General features: G+C 41.0%; 1 protein-coding gene across 8 annotated transcripts in view; it reads right to left on the bottom strand.

Moving 5' to 3' along the window:
- Armc3 (armadillo repeat containing 3) overlaps positions 1–18,256 on the bottom strand; it is a 118,963-nt gene that overhangs the window by 71,917 nt on the left and 28,790 nt on the right. Inside the window, exons 1-3 of one of the 8 annotated variants that reach the window (XM_076939569.1) lie at positions 10,749–10,861; positions 8,542–8,590; positions 2,151–2,268 (exon numbers count right to left, since the gene is read on the bottom strand). In XM_076939569.1, coding sequence (XP_076795684.1) covers positions 2,151–2,268; positions 8,542–8,589 — 166 coding nt within the window. In that variant the 5' untranslated portion in view covers position 8,590; positions 10,749–10,861. Of the gene's footprint in view, positions 1–2,150; positions 2,269–8,541; positions 8,591–8,762; positions 8,866–10,748; positions 10,862–18,256 lie in introns of those variants that run through there. The other 7 variants (XM_034510350.2, XM_034510352.2, XM_076939567.1 and 4 more) reach the window with 7 other exon arrangements.

Genomic DNA, 18,256 nt, shown 5'->3' with positions numbered 1-18,256 from the left:
TAAAACCAAAGTGATTGGCAAGGTGATCTATGTTTCTTTTGAGAGCTCCATGAGAGAAAACATTTCTTCTCCTTGGTCTTTCTTGGGAGTGGGGTGAGAATGGAATCCAGGACCTCATGAGAGATAAGCAAATGCTAAACCACTGAACTTACTTCGTTCTGTCTGTCCTGTTTTTTCTCAGCATTCCTTGGCTTGTAGGCACCTTCCACCCTCAAAGTCACCAACCTAATATTTCTGGCCTGTTTCCCCACCACATCTCTGCTCCATCCTTTCAGTAACCAGGCTCTCGGTGACTGTGTTGCCCTCACCTGGAAATCACCCCATCTCAAAGTCGGTTGATTAGCAACTTTTATGCCTGGAATCTTATTTCTCCTAGTCAGGTAATGGCATATATTTACAGCTTCTAAAGGTCTCATGTCTATATTTCTGATGTATTTTTCTGCCTACTTCATAGGACAGAATTCCTTGACTAATTTTTCGAACAAATTGTGGGGTCTTGCCATGAAATTCAGTTGTTGGATTTAACTTGCTGATGTTTTCTTTACAAATTCCATACCCACGTTCAAGAGGCATATAGAGCTGAAGAGTGCCTCGCTTTCTCTTTTTACCAGTTCATGGCTTCTGCCTGCTCTTTATAATTGTTTTCTGTTCCTTTAATTTCTTTTCAGATATCTATTATATTTATTACTGACTTTGGGTTTAATTTTTTTTTTACCATTGCCCTTTCTTAAAAAGGAAGCTGAATCTACGGGTTTGAAACTTTAAAAAAATTATGTGAGTGTGCGTGCGTGCGTGCGTGCGTGCGTGCGTGCGTGTGTGTGTGTGTGTGTGTGTGTTGCATTTGTGGGTATGTGCATGGATAAAAGTGAGAGACACGTGGCTTTTACATGATCCCCAGGGATCCGAACTCAGTCAGCATTTTAGCCACCAGTATGACCCTAAACCTTGCTTTCTAACATGGTACGATATAGTTTTATCTAAATGATCATTTAACCACATTCCACAAAGTTTTATAGATTAATTTCTACTTTTCTTCCCCGTTTTCTTTCACTCACGAGCTGCATGGCAAGGTGTTGCTTGCTAGAATATTGGCTATTGTTGATTTCTTGTGTAATTCCTCTGTGACATGGAGATACATTTTGAGTAGTTTGGAATCCCTTGAAATTTGTTTAGTCTTGTTCTGTGCCCCAGAATGCAGTTTTCTGAGGTGAGTATTCTGTAAGTTACTCCTGAGAAATAATGTTCACTCCAGACTTCTCAGAGAGAAGTCTGTCGATACAGATTAAATTCATTAATATTGATGGTCAAATCTTCCATATTTTTAGACTTACTGTCTGTTTATTCTTTCATTTATTGAGAGAAAAGTCTTGAATCCTCTCTCTGGGGGATGGGTCATCTATGGATGTTTATCTTTCCTGGAAATACCAGCTTTATGCATTTGGAGTGTCCTCTATTTAGTCCATGGTTACAGAAGATTTTCTGCAGCCTTTAAATTATTTGACCTCTTTATCATAATGAAATGACCTCTGGCTCCTTTGACTGTTTATTTTTCTTATGTTAATATAACCACTCCATGTTTATATTGATTAGTCCTTTCACGAGATATCTTTTTACCTTTTATTTGTGCTTTAATATTCTAAGGGTCTTTATTGAAGGCAAGCATACAGTTTGGTTTTAATTTTTAATTGAGTACAAAAATCTCTCCCTGTTGATCATTTAAATTTTATTTGAATGGAATTTTATTTAGCTGTAAAGGAAGATGAAATTACAAAATTAGCATGAAAATGGGCAGTAAAGCCGAGGCAACTAAGAAAGGGCCAATGAGCCTGGCAAATGGAGGCTGTGAGGGAGGGGTACAGAAGAACAAAGTGCAAATGGGGAAGCCCAGGGCTGAAAGGGTCCAGTGGAGAAGGGAGCAGGGGGTGGGGGTGGGGCAGCCTTCAGCTTAACCCTTTATATCAACATTGTACACATGCCTATTTGTTTTAGACTTTGGGTTATGATCCATTGCAAGTTTATCTAACTGCTCTCTTTGCTTCTGTGGCATTTATTCTTATCGGTTGATTGGCTAAATGAGCACCTGGTATGTATACTATATATATGGTACTATATAGAAATGACATAGAAAGATAAACGGCAGGAGAACAAACCTTTCAAAGCAAACTTATAGATGGCTTCACAGGCTTTGGCTAAGATGTCTTCCTCCGGAGACTTGAGCATCAGCACCACGGTGGCCGCTTTTTTGCTTTCAATCGTGAGTGGGTCAAACTGAAATATATATAAAAAAAAAAAAAAAAGAAAGAAAAGTAGTCAGGTTCACATAATGTCACATCAAAAGGAACAGTGGCTTAAAATTTAAAAAGACAGCAATCTTGCAAAAGGATGTGGTCACTGCCCAGTAGGTGTGCTGCAAAGTTCCTTGTTAACAAAGAGACCATCAGGGCTGGAGAGATGGCTCAGTGGTTAAGGTCACTGGCTGCTCTTCCAGAGAACCCAGCCAGGTTCAGTTTCCAGCACCCTTATAATGACTTTGAACTTCTGTAACTCCAGTTTCCAGGGGATCTGATGTTTTCTTCGGGCCTTTGGGGTCACTGCATGAATGTAGTGTACATGTAAGTGAAACACCTGTACACATAAAGTACATGCATGTATGCATGCACATACATGGGGAATGAAAGGACAACTCACAGAAGTGGGCTTTCTCCTTCTGTCTTGGGTGTCCTGGGAATTGAACTCAGGTCATCAGGCTTGGTGGCATGCACTTTTACCTGCAAATGCCTTCTGCTGGATTTTGTAGAACAGGATTGTCTCAACCTTAGTCCAGAGCTTCTGTATCTTAACACCCATGTAAAAAAAATTAGTCCAGTTGTGATTGCCTGCAATGCCAGGTCTGGGGATGGGAAGGCAGACCCAGGAGGACCCCTGGGAACTTCTTGCCAAACCAATACACTACAGGCTCAGTGACAGACCTGTCTCAAAAAATAAAGGTGAAGACTGATTGGGAAAACACTTCATGTTGACCTTTGGCCACGAAATGTGTGAACAATACAAGCTCACTCATCAGGACACATAAAATTATGGCTTAATGGCAAGTGTGTGTTTAATGTCACCAGAAAATTCCATGTTTTCCCAAAGTAGTTCTACTGTTTTGCAATGCCGTGATCCATGTAGCTGTATGCAGCACAGTGGGTCTGCTTCATTAGGCTTTTCTTAATTTGTCTCTGCAGTGCTTCAGAGGCCATAGATATTGATTTTTGGTAAAAGTGTTATGTTTATATATTTCATCTGTATGCTATTGCCCCTTCATATTTTTAAAAATTTGTGTTATTAAGTGAACAGCATTGAAGGCAATTTTCGTCTCTAAAAATGAAATGTTTTATAATTATGAAATCTTCATGCTTTTCTTCAATAAAAGTGTCCTTATAATTATATCTGTTTGATGCATAGGCACTTTCTTACGATTAGTGTTTGCATGATATGTATGTCTTTCTGTTTTCTCTCTTAACCTATATTATCCTTAAATGTTTCAAATGTTTCTTGAGTCTTTTCCTTAAACTTGACCTTCTCTGTCAATAATCTAGTGTGATCATTGATATGGTTGAGATCTATTGGCCATCTTGCTATCTGTCTCTACGCTCTCTTTTCCATCTTTTTTTGGTAACTGAATTTTTTTTTTAGCTTCCTATTTTATTTCCTCTAATGGCTTATTGATTGTTTTCCTGATATGGGTCACATATTCCTCTTTTATATTTTGCATCTTTAATTACTTTTATTGGCTACATTAACATCGTGAAAACTATATAGTTGATTGCATAGATTCTTTTCCTTGGTAATGGGGATGGATGGAGGACCTTAAAGAATATTGGATTCTGCTCTGTTGAGCACTTTCCCTCTATCTGGATCATCTCCATCTATTTGCAGCCCATTTTTAAAGCTTGCTAAGACAAATCCAGGAGCACCTTTACCACAGGGAAAAGCTAGACATACGATGAAGACACAGCATTCCTGGGGACTAATTTTGTCCTAGAAATTCAATAAGACTCTCTTATCAAAATCATGATTCCCAGACTTGTGTGAGCTTTAAAAGCCATGCCATCTGCAGCCTTTTCATAGTTCACCTTTGCTATTTGTGTTGTGTACGGTTCTGCCCAGACAGCTGAGAACTTAAAGTCTCCAGGGACCATTAACCAGACTTCTCTGCTGTTGGCCTTTCTCTGAGCTATAGCTGACAATGAGAAGTTCTCAACCAAATCCCTCTTCTTTTGAAACCAAAACCATACTTTCTTTAGATCCTATTCACCATCTGTGCTTTTAAAACCAACACCATGATGAAATACACTTTTCTCTATTTTCTACTGGCTGCACACATCCAAGCTGAACTTAACCTTCAGGTAACCACTTCTAAGGTTACCACAGCAACCACCATGCCACCTGCCACCACAACAACCACCATGCCACCTGTCACCCACCATTCCCTGATAATTTCGTTTCTTTCCTTAGTAACAATTGAAGCTATGGGACTCCTTGTTTTGTTGGGCCTCCTGAGTTCAGTCTGTAGAGTTAAGGTGGCTTATCTGGGTACTGTCTTCTGATATCAGGACACCTAAACCATCAACTGGCTTCAAAGGGTACATTCTGCTACTGAAATCTCAGGCAAAGGGGTCCTGAGTTTGTCCCTCCTTTGCAGGGCTCCCTGCCTGCCTGTCATTGTCTGAGAATCATAGCTCTAGACACCTGAGACTTCACTTTCCTAATACTCCAGTTGCTTATCCACACGCAGATGAACTTAACCCCCACTTTGGAGCTTTAATCTTCTAATATACTAGTCTGCCTCATTTCTTTTCTCTCTCTTCCTCCCCTTCTTCCTGTACTCCCTGCCTCCCTGTCTCCCTGTCTCCCTGCCTCCTCTCTCCCTCTCTCCCTTCTCTCCTTCTTTTCTTCTCTCCATTTCTCCATTTCTCCCTCTCTCTGTCTCTCCCTCTCTCCTCCCTCTCTCCTCCCTCTCTCCTTCTCTCTCTCTCCCTCTTTCTCCCTCTCTCCTCCCTCTCTCCCTCTCTCTTCCCTCCCTCCCTCTTTCCCTCTCTTCCTCCCTCTCTTCCTCCCTCTCTCCCTCTCTCCCTCTCTCCCTCTCTCCCTCTCTCCCTCTCTCCCTCTCTCCCTCTCTCCCTCTCTCCTCTCTCCCTCTCTCCCTCTCCCTCTCCCCCCCCCCCGGGAGGTATGTATTTATTAGCATGAGCACATCTGGAGTCCAGGGGTGACATTAAGTGTCCTTTACTAGTCATTATTAATCATTTTCACCTTTTGTTCCTTCTCCCTCCCCTTTCTCTGGAAATAGGTCTCTGTCTCTTCTTTATACCTGAAGTTCATCTGTTGGACTAGACTGGCCAGCCATTGAGTTACAGGGAATCTACCTGCCTCCCCCTCCTCCATGTCTGCCTCCTACCCAGTACTGGAGTTATATATGAGGGTGGCCATGTCTAACACTTATGTGGGTTCTGGGACTCTGAACTCAGGTCCTCATGCTTGTGAATCATCATAAACTGAGCCATCTCTCCAGCTCCTTTTGGGGGGAGGGGCGAGGTGGACATTAGATTCCACAATGTTGTCCAGATCAGCCTTAAACCCCCAAACTCAAGAGACCCTTCTGCTTCAGTCTCCAAAGTAGCTAAGTCAGCCTGTACAGCACTAAATCTGAATTAGTACTTGAATATTTTAAAGCGCCCCTTGTAAACACGTGACTAACTTGTGAGAATGTTATTGTAACTGTAGTCCTTGAAGAGGTAGAGCAAGCACATCAGGACCCACTGGAGCAAGAGTGAGAAACACTATTTACTCTCTCCCGGAGATTTAGCCTCGGTCACTGCATATCTGATTTATACTTAGAAATGCCTTGGAGAATATTTCCCGGTTAGACATTCATTCACCAATCATTTCACAGGAACTCAGCGTTTTCTTAAAGCACCACAAGCAACCATTTAGCCACATTTGAGGAGAGAGAAGACAGTTGGATCAGTCATTCAAGACATAACTTTCTCTGATTCTGTCACTTTCATGAGAAAAGAAAGTAGATCTACAAACTATGTCTGCATATATCAGAACATCCCTGCCCAATGAGAAGTTAGGAAAACTTCTGTTTTAACCATATCAATACTCTTGCTCCCTCTATTAACCCACTTTAATTAATAGATTAACGATGAATAGAAACAGGTCATTGCCAGCTGTTCCTAGGGAACATATGCCAAGCAAATTACCATTAGTCCTGAGAAAAGTTTGATTCCATTAGCCATTATCTATCTCTCTGTGACACTTGGTTATCACTTGCAATTTATACAACAAACTTTAAAAGTATTTTTTATTGCATTTGATGATTGTATGTTTGGGGCAGGGGTGTACATGCCACCGCATGCATGTGTAGGTCAGAAGGCAATCTGCAGGATATCAGTAAATAATATTTGTTCTCTCCTTTCACCGTGTGGTTCTTCAGTATCAACTCCAACCCTGAGATGGGAGGCAAGAAAGAGTCTTTACCTGCTGAGCTATCTCACTTGCCCCAGAACAAATGTTTTATAGGCCTTGAAGAGGCAGACCTTGAAATTAGCCCTAAGTTAGGATACTTTAATTGGGATAAACCTTTGGAAGTTCTAGAAGTTATCACATAAAATGAAGATTGGAGAGGCTGGAAAGATAGCTCTGTGTTACACTGAGAGCCCTTATCTCCATTGCAGAGGTCCTGAGTTCAGTTCCCAGCATTCACACTAGGTAGCTCTCACCTGCCTATAACTCCAGTTCTAGGAGATCTGACACATGGTGGCCTTGCAAGTGCCTGCATGTGCTCGATGCACAGAAACTCACATAGAGAAAGAAAATAATAAACCTTTTAAAAGGAGGATTAGGTCTCTTAATGGGGACAGTTTTACTGGCATTAATCCCCTGGGGAAACAGTAATAGACAAGGACCATTGGTGAAAGTCTTATGTGTCTTCAGTAGACCCCAAGCTTAGTGTGAACTAAGACAGGAAGACCTGCATGAGTATCATTTTAACCCTGGGGTTGCATTTTTCAAGTTCTCCAGGTATCTACAAAAAATTGGAGCACAGAGCACAGTATCAGCCAGACATTATAACATTGCAGGACCTGTATTAGCACACCCATTGTTTATTAACACTGTAGGCAGTGTGCCAGACAGACACCACTATTGATTGTTAGACCTTTGATTCTGATTCTAATTATGTTTGTTGCTAAGTACTGTGTTCATAAATTCCCTTAAAGGCACCAGCAGTGATATACAGGGATAAGAAGAGCCTTATGATCCAATGAGTTAGGAGGGTCTGCCACATGCTAGCAGTATGTCCAAAGGAAACAGCCAGAATGAGAAAAGTGAGGGAACTGTCACAAACGCACGCTGAACACCTTTGCAAAGGTTTCCTGAATTGAGGTAGACAAAAACTTCTATAGCTTTAGCCAAAACTATACCATAAAGTATCAAATACCTAGGTAGTCATGTGTGTGTGTGTGTGTGTGTGTGTGAGAGAGAGAGAGAGAGAGAGAGAGAGAGAGAGAGAGAGAGAGAGAGAGAGTCACATCCTGGCACTAACATATTATTTACTGAATTATATGTCAAACATTGAGAACTTCATGTAATTTATTTTGACTTAATAATACTGTAATCCAAATGAGTTGGAGAGTGCTATTTCTATTTTAAAGAAAAGTAAAACTGAAATAGTTTGGCCAAATTTGGCAACTTGGTCAAAGTAATTGATACAGTTCACAAGGAGCCATGCTAAGACAAAGCTTCTGACCTTGACTGTAACACAGCGGTCTGGAGGGTAACTTTTTGCAGTACTTTCTGACTTTTGCAAATTTGAAAATCCCTCATTTCTATATATATTCCGATTGATGACAACCTCACCAAGCATGTGTTTTGAAATGAGACTCCGAAATAAAAACCATCAACAATCACTTTCCACTGTAACACAATCCTTCAGTAATTGATTAAAGTCAACTGATAAACCATGCAGTTAGGAGCAAAGGGGTGTTCTATAAGAGGCTGTGTTTATGTTTGGTGTTTGAAAGAGAAAGAGTTGGTGACCCCAAACTACTTTCCAACTGGAAAATACAATATGGGCCATTTCATGTCCAAGATCATCAGCAAATACCATACACAATATGTACGAGCTATAGCATAACTTCTCATTTTTTAAAACTTCCTGGATAATTCATATCAACTAGAGGCCAGTGAATAGAAACTTGCAGTATTTAAAAGAACACAATGAAACTATGTATCCATTAACTAGGCTGTAAACATGCTATCTACACACTAGAAGAGCTAGTAATCACTGTCTAATTGTGCTAATTATGTAATGACAATGTTGTAAATGTTTGTTTATATACTGTTAGGTTTCTCTGACTAATATCATGAGTCAGACTTTGGATGTCTGCCACCATGCATTCATGTATACCATGGGACATGCCAAACTGTTGGAACAATTTATTTTTAAAACTGGTGGTTAAAGTGTTGCTGGTATTTGCACCAGAAACTTACCACATCCTTAGGGGGAGGTTCAACTTCCTTCTTTATTTTTTTACCCATCCTAGAAAAAAAAAAGATACAAAAATATAATTTGCACATCATACATTGATACATCTCCCATGATCTCAGTTATCCATGTTCTTGGGAGGAGAGTCATTTCTTCACATTTTACCAACTAAAGCATGCAGTTGGTGTAGGAATTACATACAGCTTATGCACAAACTGTTACTTACATCCCCATTGGAGGCATCGGTTTTCAAGGAACTTATTGATAAGACTGTTGAACGCTGATGTTTTTCTAGTTTAGAAAGGTGATTATATTTGTGACCTAAGTTCTGATTAAACAAGAAAACTCACAGCAGGTTTGCTCTCCACCTGCGCTGTTTGTTTGTTTGTTTGATGTAACTATGTTGTGCATTTGCAGGTATCTAGTCCATGATGTGAATTCAGTATTATGAAAATCATTAGCTCTATTTTCCTGTGAGTAATTCTCTGGTGAAAAGAAGAGGAAGTTACCAGAGTCCCATGGGAAACCTCTGGATGGGATAGGACAGGGCCTTCAGAGTCAGGATTAGTTCAAATTGCTTGTCAGAATTCAAAAGCAGCATCTGGTTTTAGAGACACTGGGCAGAGTGCATTGCACACATTAAAAGGCCACATGATCACAGTAACTCAAAAGCTTTTGAAAGACATCTATTCCATGTGACTAACTTCAAGCCTTTGAATCATAAGGTCTGTGAGGAACTGGGCCGGCTTATTCCATACCGGTCTACCTTATGCCTCATATGAGTACTTGAAAATTCTTACAAAATAAGAAAACTATCTTAAAATATGTGGAAATGTAATATCAGTAAAACACTGAAATACCAATTTTCAATTTTCTTTTCATATATTAGCTCCAACATTTTTTTCTCAAATCGCAAATATCCACACATGCTTGAAAAGTATGTAGACTCTTGGTTTTGAGCTTGTTTCATTCAGAAAGACACACAGAAACTATTCCAAAACAGCGAGAAGCTATCACAGACACGGGGGTAAGTTCATAGGTCAAAATAAATTCATAAGCTACTCTAAGATATACCAGCAACTGATTTTATAGCAATTCCTTCTAAAGAACATTCAGGAGACAAGTTACACCCACACAAAATTGTGTGAAGTTATCTCAGTTGCCCTCAGACTAATGTCTTCTATTCCTGGATGATGTTTTGAACAGTAGAATAATGAAAGGCACAGGGGATAAACACACACAGCTTTGCAAGCGTAGAAGGGGTCCTGAGTCATGCCCTGAGGTTAGAGGTGGCTGTTCAGGGGCTCAGATATAAACCTCTAGTATAGGTGGGAGCCATTTGCCATGGACATTTTTTTTTCTCATAAAAACTAGGCATTTTACTGTAGAGAATTTGGAAAACAAAGAATAACACAATGAACAAAGAAAAATTTTCCCAAAGATAAGTGGGTTTTGTTGTTGTTTTGGTTTGGGTTTTATTTTGTTTTTGTTTTACCGTCTTGCATGAATTCTATTGCCTATTGTGAATTTCCTTAAAAGGCAAGTTTAAAACATTTCCATTTCCTCTAATCCTCCCAGCATCTCCAGTGGGTAAGCATGTCACTGAAATGTTTTTCAAATCCATTACTCATCCAGCCTCCATTTCCAGTTTTCTGGAATTATGACCAAGGCTGCAATGAACGTCTTTGGATATATATAAAAAAAAAAAAAAAAAAAATCAAATTTGCCCACCTACCGTTTTATTTAGGAAACAGCTGAAAGATAGTGGGATGAGTAGGTACCAGGTTCATTGAACTGATTATGACAATGGATTTGGCTTAAATTCGTACTTTTCGTGGCCACATTATCACCCTATTTGTTATTTGCTTCCCCATTCTCCCCTGCCACCCCCTCAGTCTCTGAGCTTCAGATATTCGCTAAGGTAGAAGCTGGCTTTAAGCAGACCTACAGCTGCAGAGGAGGGCAGAAGTAGGTAGGGTCCTACTTCAAGAGTCGTTTATAATCAAGTGACAGGATCTTAGACCCTCAAGTCCCTCTTAGAGCCCCAGGTTTGCCCCCGTTAAGTGCGCTTGTAACTACGGGTGCTGTCCGGGACAGCTCGGTAGGTGTACTGTTCCTTAGTCCCGTGCACTGAACGCTACTGTTTGCCCTGTCCTCCAGTCCTTGGCCTCTCCAACCCTGGGACAGGTGTGCAGCGGTGCCTGTCCCTTACCTGCGCAGAGTCAAGTCCCAAGGAGCAGTGACTCCCTACGCGTGTCGCATAGGAAACTGCACTGGCCTCTGAGGGTCAGTGTTGATGCTTGTTGCTAGGTGACGCAGGGCTGCGCCTGCGTGCTCTGCCTAGAATTGGTTCATAGCTCCAAGGCTCCCTTTGTCCAGCTCTAAGGCGATCAATCCTGTGGGAACCGTAACCGTGCCGTGGCAAACCTAACAAGGCTCAAAATCTCCGCCTCTCCCTCCTTTCCTTGTCTTCAGATATTCTTCCCAATGGCCCAAATAAAGACGATCCTGTTTGCTCTCTTACCCTCTGCCCCCTAGACACTGTCAGCAAAGAAGCCATCAGTTAATTGGCTCCTTCCCTTACTAGATCTTTCTCATGATTTCACTGCTACCACATTCCAGGTCATCCCACTAATGACTCTAGTTTCTCCTTGGAGTTTTTCCTCCACACCACAGATGTACTGCGCCCTCCCCCTCCGCCCCTTTCCCTCCTCCCCAGAAATCATTGTTCTGGTCTTGTCCCTCCATTGATCAAATGTTTGCAACTTTCTTAAGAAAAGACATTGTCCCCAAACTGTTTGCCTGTTTGATGCCATCCAGCAGCCTTATTTCTAATCTCTTCTACCCCACCCCACCCCCGCCCCCAGCTTCTCATTCCATCTCATTATCTTTCCAAGCAATGCTCTCCTAAGCACCCTTTGTCTGCCAGGTCGACTATTCTTTCGTTTCTACTTATGGACCTGGGCCCCCGTGCAGTCGCCAGAAAGGATCCTTTAGTTGCTTTTAGGAGTTCATCTCCCCACCCCTTACACTTCGCTGACTCCATCTCCCACCTGCTCTTCGTTCTCTCTGTCCTAACAGGGCTGAAGGCGGCTCACAGTTTTGATTTTTACTATTTCTGAACTCTCTTCTCACCATCTTAATCACCTAACAAGCAGATTTTTTACATATTTAACAACTATTTCTGTCAAAGTATTTGTGGTCAAATATCTCATATGATTTCTATATTTTGGTTACACTTTGACTAAGACATTAACTAATATAACTCATTATCTTCCTCTCCTCCAGGTATATATAAATTATTATATGACTATAATAATTTCTCCTATGTCTCATAAGAAATAGAAATAAACCCAAAATTTCCCTTAGGGTCTGGCAAAATGGTTCAACAGGTGGAGGTGTTTGTTTTGCAAGCCTGGAGACCTGGGTTTGATCCCTAGAATCCACATAAATATGGAAGGAGAGGACCAACTTCATAAAGTTTGTATCTGACCTCGATATATGCGTTGTGGTGCACACATCACACACACACACACACACAGGGAGGAAGGGAAGGAGGGAAGGAGGGTTTGGGAGAGGGGGAGACTAAGTCATAAAAATTGGAAAGCTTCCTTCATCTTCAGTACCCAGCTTCCTATTATTATAGCAAAATACCTGAGGCGATAAACATAAAAGGCAGATGTATCTTGATTCATGGCTCTGGAGATGCCATCCTATGGCCATCATGGTACATCATGGAGGAGCACATGAAGAGCAAAGACACTTCACAAGTTAGGAGCCAAAAGCCAGGCAGGTTGCTGTGGTTCTACTAATGTCTACCCTAAAAGATCTACCAGATCCACCCTGGGCACCAAGCACTAGTACTGCCTAAATCCATAGGATGTTTCCTGATTTTCTGATATTTCTGTTCACGTGACACTCTCAGTAGCTCCTTCTGGAAACTCACTGCTTTCTGTCCCTTAATCCTAGTTTCAGAACCAGTATTGAAGGTTTTCTCCATACCTCCATAAATATTGCTATTTTTTTGGTAATCAGTTCCTGGTTCTCTCCCACACTGTGCTTTTCTGGGGCGATCTTGCCTCTCTCTGTGACTTCAATGGCTATCTCTCTCCATAGCTCCCCAACTAACTTTGATAATGAACTCTAGGTTCCAATGTCCTTTCACTTACTGGATAGTTCCACCTGATATTCACAGTCACCTTAAACATCAGCAAGATTCACCTAAATGCATGGTTTTCCTGGTACAAATGTCTTCTACTTGTCAAGGGCAGTGACCTATGGTCATAACCATTTTGTAGGGTCAAATGACACTTTCAGAGGGGTCACACCTCAGATATCTTGCATATCAGATATTTACATTGCAATTCATAAACAGTAGCAAAATTACAGTTATGACATAGCGACAAAAATAACCTTACGGTTGTGGTCAGCACAGCATGAGGAGCTAGCTGTACTGAGGCATCACAAACGGCATGATGAAGGTTGAGAACCGCTTCTCTAGGGGTGCTACTGCCCTCGTAACTCTGCTCCTATGTGAAGCCTGACACTCATTCTCCTTCATGTCCAGCTATCAGAGTCTAAGATTCTCAGATTTACCTTGTCACTCCCATAGCCCACATTCAGAGTACCACCATCCTTCCCTTGGGTTTCTCTACAAACCTTTCAATATGTCTGAGTCCTGTGACTTTGGTCTCACTTTAGCTGTTCTTTCCCAGGATGATTAAAGTCACCCCTGAAAGATGCAAGACTAATTAGCCTTTCTTTCTCTTTGCCAGCTCCCTCTTGTGCCACTACAGGATGGGCTGCAACATGACAGGTATTTTGACTGTCTCCTTCCTTCTGTATTAGGTCCTCTTCCCTCCAAGAAATAGCAAATTGCTTGTCATTCTCAAGTACACAGTGACATTTTCTGACCTTCATTCTCTTGATTGACCCCCAAACCATTGCTCATTTTTCATATTTATTGTCACAATTTCCTCCGGAAAGTCTGGCTCCCCCAGGCACCACAAAGCGTTCTTCTTTTTACATCATTGCTCTACCTTACACATGTGCTAGTCCCAGTGTTTTCCTGTGACATCATAAGCTGTGTGTGTGCACATGTGTGTGAGAGAATATGTTGGTCTGACTGTGTACAAGCATGCATGCTCTCTCACCTATGCCATTTTTAAATGGACACTTAGCACTTATTCTGAGCCAGAGAGTTATGAGCTGTTAACATGAGTCATTAACCCTAATCTTATGAGCTATGAGCTAAATATTTGACATAAGATTATTTTTCTAGGAAATGGCAAAGACAGACTTGAAGTGAGATTGGTTTGACTTTTACAGGTACGTGCTGCACTGGTGCATCATACACATATGTCTTGAAAACATAGTATTACCAATCACAAAGAGATTTTTTTATGAAATAATTTAAATCACTGTTTTGATATTTTCATAGACTTTTTATTGACTCACTATGTCTTGTGTTCAATTCTTTTGAGGGGGTTAATGCTTATGTAAAACATGAAGGGCACTCAGCAGATCCTGGGCGGCAGCTTAGCACCCAATCTTACAAAACCCAGAGGAAGCGGGGCTCCCCGGAGCTCTAACCCGGGCAGTATCTTAGGTTAGGAAACAGCAACACCCACCCCAAACAGGGACTAACTGGGACCCACTACGACCCAGGAATTCACTCCTAGCCTAGAGAACTGATTCCTTCTGGTCTGCACCTGAGCGAAAGAACATGAGCATCAGCAACCCAGGGTACTTGACATCATTAGAACCTACTTCTCCCACACTAGAAAGTCCTGAATTCCCCATATCACTAGGAAAGCAAAATTCAGATTTAAAATCACTTCTAATGATTATGCTAGAGGACTTTAAGAAGGGTGTAAATAACACTCTCAAAGAATTTGAGGAGAACACAGGTAAACAGGTAGAAACCCTTAAAGAGGAAACACAAAAATCCCTTAAAGAATTACAAGAGAACACAACCAAATAGGTGAAGGAATTGAACAAAACCATCCAGAACATAAAAATGGAAGTAGAAACAATCAAGAAATCACAAAGGGAGACTACCCTGGAGATAGAAAACCTAGGAAAGATTTTAGGAGTCACAGACACAAGCATCACCAATAGAATACAAGAGATAGAAGAGAGAATCTCAGGTGCAGAAGATACCATAGAAAATATTGACACAACTGTCAAAGAAAATGCAAAATGCAAAAAGTTCTTAACACAAAACATCCAGGAAATCCAGGACACAATGAGAAGACCAAACCTAAGGATAATAGGTATAGATGAGAGTGAAGATTCCCACCTTAAAGGGCCAATAAATATCTTCAACAACATTATAGAAGAAAACTTCCCTAACCTAAAGAATGAAATGCCCATAAACATACAAGAAGCCTACAGAAAGCCAAATAGACTAGACCAGAAAAGAAATAGCTCCCGTCACATAATAATCAAACACCAAATGCACAAAACAAAGAAAGAATATTAAATGCAGTAAGAAAAAAAGGCCAAGTAACATATAAAGGCAGACCTATCAGAATTACACCAGACTTCTCACCAGATACTATGAAAGCCAGAAGATCCTGGACAGATGTCATACAGACCCTAAGGGAACACAAATGCCAACCCAGGCTACTATACCCAGCAAAACTCTCAATTACCATAGATGGAAAAACCAAGATATTCCACGACAAAACTAAATTTACACATATCTTTCCACAAACCCAACATCACAAAGGATAATAGCAGGAAAGCTCCAATACAAGGAGGGAAATTATACCCTAGAAAGAGCAAGAAAGTAACCCTCTTCCAACAAATCCAAAAGAAGAGAGCCACACAAACAATGCCACTGCTAATAACAAAAATGACAGGGGGCAATAATCTCGTCTCCTTAATATCTTTTAAGGTCAATGGACTCAATTCCCCAATTAAAAGACATAGGCTGATTGACTGGATATGTAAATAGGACCCAGCATTTTGCTGCATACAGGAAACTCACCTCAGTGACAAAGACAGACTCTACCTTAGAATAAAAGGCTGGAAAACTATTTTTCAAGCAAATAGTCCTAAGAAACCAAGCTGGAGTAGCCATTCTAAAACCTCCAGCCTGAGAACACAAAGAGAGGGACTCATGGCTCTACCTGTATAGGTAGCTGATGGTGTCCTTGCCAGGCATCAGTGGAAGTTGAGAGCCTTGGTGCCTGAAAGTTTGGATTCCCTGGTGTTGGGGAATTTGAGAGCAGGGAGGTGGGAATGGGAGGGTGGTGGGAGCACACTCTCATAGAAATAGGGGAGAGGGATGGAAGGGCTTTTGGGGGATGGGAGATGAGATACCATTAAAAGGTAAATAAATAAAATATCCAATTTTTAAAAAACCAGATAATGGGTCTGGCAATTGTAGTTGAGCAAGCCTTTTTGTCAACAATTTACTACGGGGATTTCGTATAATCCTCAAGGACAAGATATTGTGGAAAAGGCCTATGGAACTTTAAAAAGATTGGTGAGACATGCTGTTGCTGAGACAAATAATGATGCCGACCTGTGAGCTTGCTGAGTGCCCTGACTGTTGGGAGCTGACTTTTAGCAGAAAGCGGCTAGATTATCTTTGCAGCCATCTGGAACCATATACCCTGATAAGAGGTTTGGTTTTCAATGGCCTACAACAGCTGAAGCACACTCTGATATCCCACATATTTTGTGTTGCTGTTTACTGCTCCCAGCTGCAAGGTGCACGTGGTATCCAAGCCTGCAAGGCGCACAGTGCACGTGCTGTCCACGCTATAGACGCCTGTAAGGCTTACGTCATATCAACACCTGCAAGGCAAGTGATATCCATGCACCTACAAGGCACATGGCAAAAGCGTATAAATACCTCAGAATTCCCTTCAATAAAAGAGACTTGGTATGAGACTTGAGACTTGATCAGAACCTCTGTCTTGTCTCCATTCTTTGCGTCTCCTGCCTCAAAAGCCCCACTCTCTCTCTTGACCAGAGCACTTAGCCCCAAAGCATTGAGGCAGAGTACGGGTACCAACACCTGACAAGGCTGACTGGGGAGCTATATTGGACATATGTTCCTGACCCACCTTTGCTTGACTATATCCCAGATGGGACAAGCTGCCTTGCCTCAAGTTTTTAGACCTTGTAGGATAGAGAATCAAAAAAAGAAATTATGTCTCTTGTATTCTTCTTAAAGATGACCAGCTATTAGGACTCCATCAAGTACTGGTCTGGAAATCAATCCAATATGGAAAACAACAGTCTACTTTTGGAAGTCTGGATCTGGACTTTGTCAGGAACATATTTTGAAGCTAGTTGTAGCTCACTATGATGTTAGGATAACAAGAGATGATGTTGGGACAGGATCTGGATTTCAAACAAGGGTTAATACATGTTTTAAGACTCTTTTAATAGTCAAGCTAAAATTGTTTTTGTCTCTTCTACAGCATTTGTTGTAAGTTGCATTGACTGTATAATTCCCAATTATGTTAGTGTGTTGAAACCTGGCATGTCTGTTACAGGGGTCTACCAATCAGCTTTCATCTCACTGCCCTGAGTATTTGAAAAACTTGATTCTCAGAAAAACTTGATTCTCAGGGAAAAAAAAGCTTGAAAGTGCTGGAAGAAGTGAGTTGGGCTTTAAGCAAGAGGGTAGCAAGCTTGATTATTGCTGGCATAACAGCTTTAATTCTATTAATTGCTAGCACCACTGCTTCTGCAATAGCATTGACACAAGGAGTCAGGACAACTATTTTTGTTAACCATCTAACAAAATATTACTACTAATATATTGGGTATACAAAAGAATTTATATAGGTATCTGGAACAACGAATGATGCTCTATAACCCATTCAAACTATCTGAAGGAGGTTCAGGGTTCAAGAGTTAGGATCCATCCTAAATGTCATGACAAACATCATTGCAGTAGTGTTACTTTTGAAATTCACAAGGATTGTCACTATAATTAGAAAAAAAAGTTTAAAGACACCTGTGGGATATTTGGCATAATCCTAACACCTCTCTGGGTGTGTTAACTTTGTGTAGTGAGATTATGAATGTAAGGAATGCTGCTCTGTTGACCTTTGATGCTGCAGATAATGCTGATAAAATTATCCATGGCCTGAGCTCAGTATTTCCATTTTGGACAAACCCAGGAATGGCATATATAGCTTGATCAGGCTAGCCCTTCTTGACCTGGGAATACTTTTATTCTTGCCCATCCTGTTAAAGCTTATCTTGAACAACATCAACATGTTGGCAGCCGAAGTACATGGCTTAAACCTGAAAATGGACCCCCAGACAGAGTTATTAAATTAACAAGCTGGCAAGCCAAGAACGGGTAAGATTCTGCTCAGAGCCTTACCAACCTAAGACATAAGTGCATTGCCTTTGATAATGCATATTCCATGATGTGTAAGGAAGGCATTCTTGTCAGAACAACCTAAGCCAGGCTCAGTCTTGTTAATGAAATAAAAAAATGGGGAGAGGTGGAGAACCTTTGGGGCTGCTTGGCAAGAAGCTGACATGGGCCAAGGACAAGGAAATGGGCTACTTGTCAGGAATATGACATTGGCCAAGGACAAGGAAGTAGGCTTCAAGCAGGAATCTGACATTAGACTAGAACGAAGAAGTAATTTCAGGTAGGAATTTAAATCTTAGGCTAAAACAAAGAAGTAATCTCAGGCAGGAATCTAAATATTAGGCCAGAACAAAGAAGTAATTTCA

This window comes from Arvicanthis niloticus, chromosome 8, assembly GCF_011762505.2.
Source record: "Arvicanthis niloticus isolate mArvNil1 chromosome 8, mArvNil1.pat.X, whole genome shotgun sequence".
In the NCBI taxonomy this organism is placed as follows: Eukaryota; Metazoa; Chordata; class Mammalia; order Rodentia; family Muridae; genus Arvicanthis; species Arvicanthis niloticus.
The sequence above is the reverse complement of the archived record's forward strand: the minus strand, read 5'-3'. Positions and strand labels throughout refer to the sequence as shown.